The sequence below is a fragment of the Macaca fascicularis genome, chromosome 13, assembly GCF_037993035.2.
Source record: "Macaca fascicularis isolate 582-1 chromosome 13, T2T-MFA8v1.1".
Classification (NCBI taxonomy): Eukaryota; Metazoa; Chordata; class Mammalia; order Primates; family Cercopithecidae; genus Macaca; species Macaca fascicularis.
The window spans coordinates 15,997,398-16,008,138 of NC_088387.1; the positions used below are offsets into that span (position 1 = coordinate 15,997,398).

Genomic DNA, 10,741 nt, shown 5'->3' on the forward strand with positions numbered 1-10,741 from the left:
CATTTTTATTTTTAGTTTTAAATTTTATTGTTGACATTTTCAAGCATACAAGGAGGACACTACAATCTCTCTTGTAGCTGTCACCCACCTCTAACAGTTTTCAACTCATGGACAATCTTGGCACAAACAGGGGAGAGTTAGAGACTTTAAAACAAATCCCACACATCATTTATTTGCCCAATGAATAATTCAGTGTTTATTGGATTTCTTTGTCACCTATACCCAGTTTATGTTCATTTTGCCTGGGTTATTGTGAATGTCTTTGTATAGTATCCTAAATAGGGCTTATATATTGCATTTGGTTGATGTTCCTTAAGCTTTATTTTGTTGTTGTTGTTTTGTTTGTTTGAGATGTAGTGTTGCTCTGTTACCCAGGCTAGAGGGCAGTGGTCCAATCTCGGCTCACTACAACCTCTGCCTCCTGGATTCAAGCAATTCTTCTGCCTCAGCCTCCCGAGTAGCTGGGACTACAGGCACGCACCACCACACCCAGCTAATTTTTGTATTTTTAGTAGAGACGAGCTTTCACCATGTTGACCAGGATGGTCTCAATCTCTTGACCTTGTGATCTGCCCACCTCAGCCTCCCAAAGTGCTGTGATTACAGGCGTGAGCCACCACGCCCGGCCATTTTGTTGTTGTTTTAATCTATGACAATTATATATATAAATATATTTTTTTAATGTGCCACTTATTAATTGAAGAAACTGGTCATTTATGCTATAGCAGTCCTATATTCTGGTTTTAATCATTACAGGGTAACACTGAGCTTGTTCCAATTGCCTATAAATAGGAAGATCCAGGTGCAATTGGGTGGGATGGTAGACAGAAATACATCATAGATAGTACTGTGTACTTTCTAAGACATCAGGAGGCCCAGAATGTCCAGACGTCTTACTTTTGACTGATTGACCTCATCTAGTTGGTGCTCTTTAACATGTTCCCCTATCCCCTGTAAATCCTAATAACTAAACTGATAGAGTCATCCTCAAAATTGAGCAGACATCTGAATCATCTGGTATACTTACTAAAATTCCAGTTGCTGGTCCCCAGTTTCTGACGCAAGATTCTGCATTTTTAACAATTTGTTGCTGATACTTCTGGTCTGGGGCCCATACCTTGAGAACCCCTGGTCTAGAGGCCTGATAAGATGCAGGCTTAATTTTTTTTTTTTACAGACGTACTTCATAAGTAGTATTGATAGTTTCTTTGAATCTGGTTTTTTATAGTCTTTCTAATGATGAAGGAGGAATGTTCTCAATACTGACAGTAATCTCAGTTCTTAGATTTCTATAGCCACAATAGTATTTTTGTCACAAGAGCCCAAATAAGAATACATCATGTATATTTTTAGTAAATAGTTATTCCAGTTACAAATTTGCAAATTACAAATTCACTGTCTTTAATTTATTCTAACAAAAGTAAACCTAATTTTATAGTTGTAAAAAAGAAGAAATCTACTTCTAGTCACATAAGAGTAAAACTGCCCCTATAAAAACAAGACAGAGAAATCTCAAAATTATAACTAATTTTATAATTATAAAATTAACCAGGACTTTAAGAACATTTGCATTTTAAAATTAAAGTTTTCAATAGTTTTCAATAGAACAATGATATCTCAAAATACTTAGCATGTCTAACAGCCCTCTTTTAAAAGCTCAGCACGTTTAATGTGGATGTTGCTAACATCCAGGTGGCTCCTGTAAGTTAAGCGTCCGTTGATTAGAAGTTCTAAAAGAGACTAACCTAAGGGATACCAATAACATATTTTTAAAGAATATCATAGAGGAGATATACATTAGAATCCCAGAACTCGAAGGTGTGCATTTGCTAAGTCCTGTAAACATACAGGAAAACACTTACATTTAAATTAGTTTGCCCTTTAGAGATTATTTACTACTTGTCTCTTATCAATGTGAGTACATAAAAGACATCTTATAACAATTAAAAGCAATGATGGTTTAGCAACAGATTTAGACAATGTAAGGGCAGGTGTGGTGGCTCACACCTGTAATCCCAGAACTTTGGGAGGCCGAGGAGGGCGAATCACCTGAGGTCAGGAGTTTGAGACCAGCCTGGCCAACATGGTGAAACCCCCGTCTCTACTAAAAATACAAAAATTAGCCAGGCGTGGTGGCACATGCCTGTAATCCCAGCTACTTGGGAGGCTGAGGTAGGAGAATCGCTCGAACCCAGGAGGTGGAGGTTGCAGTGAGCCAAGATGGTGCCGTTGCACTCCAGCCTGGGTAACAAGAGCAAAACTCTGTCTCAAAAAAAAAAAAAAAGAGAATGTAAACTAGAAGATAGTTCAGAAGAAATTACACAGAATTCAGCATGGGAGAAACAAAAAAGAAAAAGAATGGGAAAAGACATAGAGGATAAATAAAGACATCAAACATGTTTTTACTAATTGAAGTTCTAAAAGGAGAGAAAAGAATAGAGCACAGATCATTTATGAAGAGAATGTCTAGAAATCTTTTAGAAATGGAGACGGATGTCTATCCACAGATTCAAAAACCCAATAAAATCTCAAGCAGTATTTAAAAAAAAGAAGAAATCTACTTCTAGTCACATAAGAGTAAAACTGCCTCTAAATAAACAAGACAGAGAAATCTCAAAAGCAGCCAGAGAAAGAAGACACATTGCCTCACAATAGACTTCTCAACACCATTGGTGTGATACTATCTCATGTACTAAAAGAAATAACTGCCAACCTTTTATATTTTCCAAGATCTCTTCTGGAAAACAAAAACTTTTTAAGAATTCGCCTTCATCGAAAATTCTTAATGATGTACTCCAAGCAAAAAGAAAATTTCCTAGATAAAAAGTCTAAGATGCAAGAAAGACATGCAAAGGAAACGTAACCACCGTATTACAGGTGTGGACTGTCAGCCTGACTGGTCACACTAGGGGCATTTTGTTACCAAAGCCTTGAAAGTACTAAAGGTCTGAGAGCCACTCTTCCTGGCACTGAAGGAAACAGGGCCCATCAGAGCAAACAAGTACCTCTTGCCTCCTTCATCTCCTTGGAAGCAAATGTTTGTAATCTCTGGTTTTGTCTAAAGTTTATAACAGTATTTTTCATTCAGGTTGCTACCTATTAGTGGATGGTGAAATTAATTTGGTGGATCACATTCAGAATATTTTTTTTTTAATCAGAAGAATACAAGCTGGGCTCAGTGACTCATACCTGTAATCCCAACAGTTTGGGAATACCAGGCAGGAGGATTGCTTGAGGACAGGAGTTCAAAATCGGCCTGGGCAACATGGCAAGAACCTATGGCTACAAAAATTTTAGAAAATATCAGACGTGGTGGCATGTGCCTGTAGTCCTAGCTACCAGGAGGCTAAGACAGCAGGATTGTTTACTATAAGGAATTTGAGGCTGCAATCAAACTTCTGGTTGAAATCCTGGTCATGCCACTGCATTTCAGCCTGGGCGACAGTAAAATCCCATTTTTTTAAAAAAATTAAAATGGTATGTCAAACATTAGAATATGTTAGTAAGGGTAAGCAGTTATTTCTTGAAACTCTACATATGTGCATGAGTATTGGTAAATACCTGACTGTATCATCAGCTCTAGATATAAAATGTTTATGATGTTGGCTGTAAGTTTATGGGGAATAGTTTTCCTTTCTGTGGGTTTGGGTGTATTTGGGAAACGTTAGCTTAGGGGGTAAAGTAGATTACCCAACTCTGAAAAGCAGCATCAAACTCCTTATAAAGAAACAAACACAAACTCTTTATAAATAAACACATTAAATTTCAAGCAGATGGCATGAGCTGTTCAGAGTAGCCTGTTACAATTCTGTGTTACAAGGTAAAATGACTTAGAGTGTAGCAGTAGTCCCCGAACAATTAATGTCAAATAGATACTGCTAAGTGTAGATTGCTCCTCTCATTGTATCTCAAATGTTCATTCACCCTGCCCCCACACACATTAAAATTCAGCATCGTTCACAAATTGTTTCATTTCTATTTGAGATAGACTTTGGTAAGTCAGCTTTGCTCCCCAAGTAAGTTAGCCATATAGTAATTCTGTATGCAAAATTTGAATCTCAATTTTACTACTCAAGCAGAAAGTAAGTCATTTTTCTGTATCTTCTTTGCTCCCAGACTGGGTTACAATTTACAGATCTGAATATTGTCACTTGTACACCATACATACACAGAGGTCTAAAACTCTATACAAGTAAATAAAGAGGAAAAAAAGCCCAACAACCCAATAGGAAAATAGACCAAGCCTGTTATAGGCTTTTTTTTTTTTTTTTTTGAGATGGAGTCTTGCTCAGTCGCCCAGGCTGGAGTGCAGTGGCGCAATCTCGGCTCACTGCAAGCTCCGCCTCCCGAGTTCACGCCATTCTCCTGCCTCAGCCTCCCGAATAGCTGGGACTACAGGCGCCCACCGCCACGCCCAGCTAATTTTTTGCATTTTTAGTAGAGACGGAATTTTACCGTGTTAGCCAGGATGGTCTCGATCTCCTGACCTCATGATCCGCCCACCTCGGCCTCCCAAAGTGCTGGGATTACAGGCGTGAGCCACCGCGCCCAACCTGTTATATGCTTTTTGATCATCTCCAGACTGGCAGGAGGAGAATGCATACTCGCTATAAGTACCTGACTTGATTTGCAGAGGATATAGAACCTTATCAGAAAATGACCTTCCAAGGCAAAAGCAAATGCACCCTATCTCGGCACAGCTTTTCTCCAGTTCTTATTTACCTAAGGAGATGAATAGCTGCCAGGAACATTGTCTGCACAAGGGCAGGGGCCTGCCAGATCTGAGAACACAGCAAAATTTTTATTTTGTCAAAAATCTTATACTCGGCTTATACCATTCATTTCAGGTGAACATACAGCAAGCAGTCTGCATTTCAGTTTAGGGAAATGTTTACAGTCATCTGGTTCTCTTTATTCTTGGAAACAAGGTTACCTCACTTGGAACACATAACCAGTGCCAAGTTGTCCATCCCTAAGCATTATTTCTTCCTCTTACTTTCTGGAAGTTCTAAAGATTGTGGAAGCCAGACTTCTCAGAATTCTTTGCCCTCATTCACTCCTCCAGAAATTCATGCCTTTGTATAATCTCTTCCCCTTGAGAGCCAGTAGGTTAACCTAATGAGTTATTTTTAACCAGTAGAATACAGCAAAAGTGATAAATTACAAGAGATTGTGGCTTCTATCTTGCTAGCAGACTCTCTCTGCCTTCATTGCTTGAACACTTTGATGAAACAAGCTACCATCCCAGACAGGCCCATAGGCAAGGAACAGGCCATCAGCTTAGCAGCCTTGAGGAACTAAATTCTTCCAACTAGCACATAAGTTTGGAAGTAGATTCTTCTCCAGTCCAGCCTTCAGATGAGACCCCAGCCATGCCAACATCTTGATTGCACCCCTGTGAGAGACCTTGAAAACAGAACCGTTTCTGATCTCCTGACCCACAGAAACTCTGAAATGTGTTAAGGTACTAAGTTTGTAGTAATTTGTTATGCAGCCGATTGTAAATAATATGCAGATAAAACCAGACAGAACAGAAAAATAAATGAAAATGGCTTTAACTCTAGAAAGAGTTTCCCCATGTAAAATTTTGAAAATGCTTCTCTGCCTGAGATCAAACTGTGGTACATGTATATGTATGAAAACACAGAAAGGTGTCTGGAAGGGTAATACCAAATTAAATATCTTTATCCAAGAGGAATGAAAACCAGTATTCACACAGAAACGTATGCACAAACCTTGTGAATACATTAAAAACCAGTGAACTGTGCACTTTGAAAAGGTGAATTATGTGCTATATGAATTATATCTCCAAAACATTTCATGAAAAACCTGTACACAATTATTCATAGAAACTTTCTTTAAAAATTGCTAAAAACTAGGAAGTCTCAGTTATCCTTCAGCTAGCAAATGAATAAACAAACTGGTACAGCCATGCAGTTTAATACTGCTCAGCAATAAAAAAAGAATGCACTGCCAGTACATGGATAATTCTCAAATGCATTATGCCAGTTGACAGAGGTCAGACTCAAAAGACTACATGCAGTGTGATTCTACTTATATGACATTCGGAAAAAAGCAGAACTGTAAGGACAGAAAACAGATTAGTGGTTGCCAAAGAGTGGGAGAAGAAGCCAGGGGGAGCTTTGAGGAGGTGAAAATGTGCCAGGCCTTGGTCAGTGATGGTACATAACTGTGCATTTGTCAAGACTCAGTGCTATATGCTGAAAAGGGCAGGTTTTACTATAAGTAAGTTGTACCTCAATAAACATGATTTTTAAATGATTAAAACTTTGGTTTTTGTTTGTTTTGGTTAAGTTTTAAGGTTTACCATAAATCTATTGATTTTAGATTCCAAGTTGCATATAAGCTTCTGTTTTAAAAGAATTTTATTTTTCATTCTCTTATTGTCAACAATATTTAGTTGTGCTAGAAATCTTATTTTGGAATTGTTTAATAGAGACAATAAATAATGTTCAAGAACAGACATTGATTCATAACATCAAAGTATGTTATGAGAAGATGGTATTTCAGAATGGAGGAAGAATTTCTTATGTGCTGGTAGGATTGTTTGTAGAGAATCATTTCTGCATAATTTTCATAGCTGGATTTCTTTAATAAAGCCATTCAGAGGTTAAGTTCTAGATTGCTTCATGTTGCTTATCAATGTTTTAAAGCTAAAATAAAAGTAGCTGTTAGGTTGGCTCAACCAGAAATTCAGTATATCCTTTAAAAAGAGAAATTTAGTAAGTAATATGTCTAAAGGATGACCTATGGATGGATGCAGTGGCTCACGGCTATAATCCCAACACTTTGTGAGGCTGACGTGGGAGGATCACTTGAGCCCAGGAGTTTGAGACCAGCCTGGAAAATAGTGAGACCCGCAAAAAAAAAACTCTACAAAAAAAAAAAAAAAAAAAAAAAACTTACCCAGGCACGGTGGCACACATCTTATGGTGCCAGTTACTTGGGAGGCTGAGGTGGGGGAATCACTTGAGCCTGGGAGACCAAGGCTGCATTGAAGTCTCATCACGCCACTGCACTCCAGCCTGGGCAACAGAGCAAGACCTTGTCTCAACAAAAAAGAACCCCCCGGCCCCCAAAAAAGGCATATAATCAGTAAAAAAGACATTATTTGCTTATATTGTAGAGTGGTTCTAAAATACAGATTTTACATTGAGAAATTTTAATACTCTCTTTTTACTTTCCAAAGGTGAGGAAGAAAATGCTTCCCGTTCTTCTGGATGGGCATCCTATCTTCATAGTTGGTCTGGACTTCGATAGATTGATGGAAGGAGTATTTTTATTAACCAAATAGAATCTATTTACAAAAATGGTTCATGTATATTACCATCATCCTTTTGTCCAAAAGTGTGTATATATGTTTGCATCTACATATATTTGTACATCTATATGACAGATGTATTTTAAAAGTTTCAACTTGAAGTAAAAGTATAACAGCTTGAAGTGCTGATACCAGGCGACAGCCCTCTAACTCATGTGATCTCCCGTGCATGCTGCCAGAATCAAACCACCAGGAATGAATTCACTCCCCACTTCTCTGGAACCTCAGGACCCATTTCTCGGCAGTACTGTGAATTTTGAAGTTAAACTAAATTTTGGTACCATACCAACTGGAATTTAGGCTTTAAAAATAATGTTTCAAGGCCATGTGTGGTGATTCAGGCCTGTAATCCCAGCACTTTGGGAGGCTGAGGCTGGAGAATCACTTGAGGCTAGTGAGCTGTGATCGTACCACTGCACTCCAGCTCGGGGAACAGAGCGAGCGAGACCTTGTCTCTAAAAATAATAATAGTAATAAAATAAAAATAATGTTTTATGACTATTTATTGCAAGGTCAGATTTGTAGATTGTTACTAGTTATAAATTGTTGAGAAATTTTTGTGATTAGAATATGAAGGAAAAAGCTTTATTGGTAAAAGTGACATGTTTATTAAGGGGCTATGAAGTAAATATGCTGCAGTTAATTATGTGAAGTTGAAATATAATTTAGTTACTTTAAAATAAACTGTTCTTTTTTTCTTTAAAGTATATTCTCTCAAAACTCACGATGTTGTCAGAGCCCTAGAGCTGGCTAGTGTAACACTGACTCTGAATAGGCGGGCCCACCCCCTGAGTTGAGGTGATTTCATGCTCTCTCTCCAGGCTCTTGGTATGGTGTCGCTACATGCAAGCCATGAATCCGTTTTGAGAATCCTCTCCATTTTCCCAAATAAAAACCTGTCACAACAGTGACTAGATCACTCAGCGTTGTATCTAAGTATAAAACTGGTGCTTTCAGTGTTGTGGCAGATAGTGTTCCGTAAGCTTTCCATCAGCTTTCCATCAGAAGGGATTTTAGAAAGACACCTTGGAGGTCCGTGCTACATCTTCACAGTTCCTCTGAATAAACTTAGGTGGTAGCATTACTTGCCTTTGACGCCTCTGCATATGTTTTAATGACTAGATCAAAATTGTGGTGTTCTTCAATCAAAAATTTGATAATTCTATTTTTAATATTTATGTGTTAATCACCACACAGTATGCTCTCTGAAGTTCTCTTAAGCCTTCAGTTTATACTCTTAATTCTCATTCTGAGCTGGAGAACTGACTTTGCACTTTGGTTATGCAGAACATTGGTTTCCAATTTAGTTTAACTGAAATTTGCTGCTGATATGTTGAGTTTGTTCTTTAAATAATATCTCATATATCTGTCTTTCCTCCTGTCTTAGAAGAACAGACCTAACTAGTGAATGTATTAATGAAAATGCATCTATTTCAGAGCTGACATGAAGAGTTTAGTTTTTTTACTTTATAAACTGTGAATTTGAGTATGCCACCTGCCTACAATGTAACTAATCATATTTAAATATATTTTACTTTCTCTTTGACTTTAGACCTTTTGAAGTCTGTATAAACTTGTTTTAAAATACAGTCTCTACTTATGAATGTCATAACAAAAATACCTTTTTGCATGATAAAAAATTATTACTTTGATTACAAAAGGCCTATTCTTTCATGGTTTCCGCAATGAGAGGAAGTGTAATGATTATTTTAATATTTCTATTAAATATGTTTAACTTCTATTAAATATACATAAAAATATGTATATTTTTATGGCTGTTCTTTTATGTTACACACTGTCTCTTTGGGGTTGTTCATTGGTCTATGAAATGGAACTGCAAACTCCTTTACTACTGGCCTTACATGGTTGGGACCTATTAGGTGGTTGAGAGAATGTTGGCCAACTCTTTGATACCCGCCAGGTAGACCGTGGTACCTGCCATGTCTGACACCCTGCATCCAGCTAAAACTAGAAACAGCACTGGGCCTCCCTGTGGACAAGACATTGATTTGACCAGAGGCAGATGTCTAGCTAAGGCTGCCAACGTAAGGTTGGCCTTAGATGAAAGGCTTTGTTTAGTTAGGGGCAGAGGTCATTAATTTTTTTTTTTTTTTGAGACAGAGTCTCGCTCTGTCGCCCAGGCTGGAGTGCGGTGGCGCAATCTCAGCTTACTGCAACCTCCACCTCCCGGGTTTATGCCATTCTCCTGCCTCAGCCTCCTGAGTAGCTGGGACTACAGGCGCCCACCACCACGCCCGGCTAATTTTTTGTATTTTTAGTAGAGATGGGGTTTCACCGTGTTAGCCAGGATGGTCTCGATCTCCTGGAGATAACTAATTTCTTTGGATGTTTGGACTGGGAGATGGGGAGAGACAGAGCAGACAGAGAACACAGATGCCACAAGGAGGAGGAACAGAGCTAACCCCGGACAGGACTGGATACAGCAGCCAGACCAAGAGAGGCATCTGATGAGAAGCAGCTCTTCAGCCCTGGGCCTACTGCACACATTTCTCCTTGGTTTCTTAAGAGCCAAATTTGACTGGGCACAGTGGCTCAAGCCTGTAATCCCAGCACCTTGGGAGGCTGAAGTGGGTGGATCATGAGGTTAAGAGATCAAGACCATCCTGGCCAACATGGTGAAACCCCGTGTCTACTAAAAATAAAAAAATAAAAAAAAATCAACTGGGCTTGGTGGTGTGTGCCTGTAGTCCTAGCTACTTGGGAGGCTGAGGCAGGAGAATCACTTGAACCCAGAAGACAGAGTTCAGTGAGTCGAGATCACACCACTGCACTCTAGCCTGGCAACAGAGTGAGACTCCATCTAAAAAAAAAGCCAAATTCATACAGTCCCTGAGGAGTGGGAACAGATGCACATCTCTTGTGTACAATAAGCTGTGCTTGTGCTCTGAACAGTGTAAGATTGAGAATTGTATTTCTTAAAGTTTGGCAGAATTGTAACTGAATTACTACCAAGGCACTGAGAAGGCATACTGTACTTTGTATTCTTTTTAAAGTCCATGTTAGGTGGTGGCGTAGCTGGAAGTGTACAGTATTGAGGATGTAAAGTTTCCCCTAAAAATCGTTGGTATTTGGTGAATGGCATAACACATCAAAAAGTTGGTTGTATCATATGATTAAATTGCAATGTAATGATTTCAGCTTGCTGGAAGACTTCTACTTTGTCTTGGTATCTGAAAATCCCCTTTGCTTCAAACTTAATACACACCAAGGAAAACAACCTGATAACAATTTTGCAAGTGTCCTTGAGCTAATGCTTTTTCATGGGTATTAAAAAGCAGTGAGTTATTTATGTATAATTTCTATGCAGAATGAAAATATTTATTCCATTCAAGATACGATTACACGAAAAGGCATCTAGTTGTGATCTTCAAATTATTA

General features: G+C 38.5%; 1 protein-coding gene across 11 annotated transcripts in view; it reads left to right on the plus strand.

The window, feature by feature from the left end:
* The window catches only part of GCC2 (GRIP and coiled-coil domain containing 2), a 63,589-nt gene extending 54,489 nt beyond the window's left edge, over positions 1-9,100 (plus strand). For 7 of the 11 annotated variants that reach the window (XM_074011204.1, XM_074011201.1, XM_074011206.1 and 4 more), the window contains exon 23: positions 5,195-5,434. In XM_074011204.1, the coding sequence (XP_073867305.1) occupies positions 5,195-5,301 (107 nt within the window). In that variant the 3' untranslated portion in view covers positions 5,302-5,434. Of the gene's footprint in view, positions 1-5,194; positions 5,435-7,210 lie in introns of those variants that run through there. The other 4 variants (XR_283101.5, XM_005575212.4, XM_005575213.4 and 1 more) reach the window with 1 other exon arrangement.
* Positions 9,101-10,741: the final 1,641 nt, after the last annotated feature.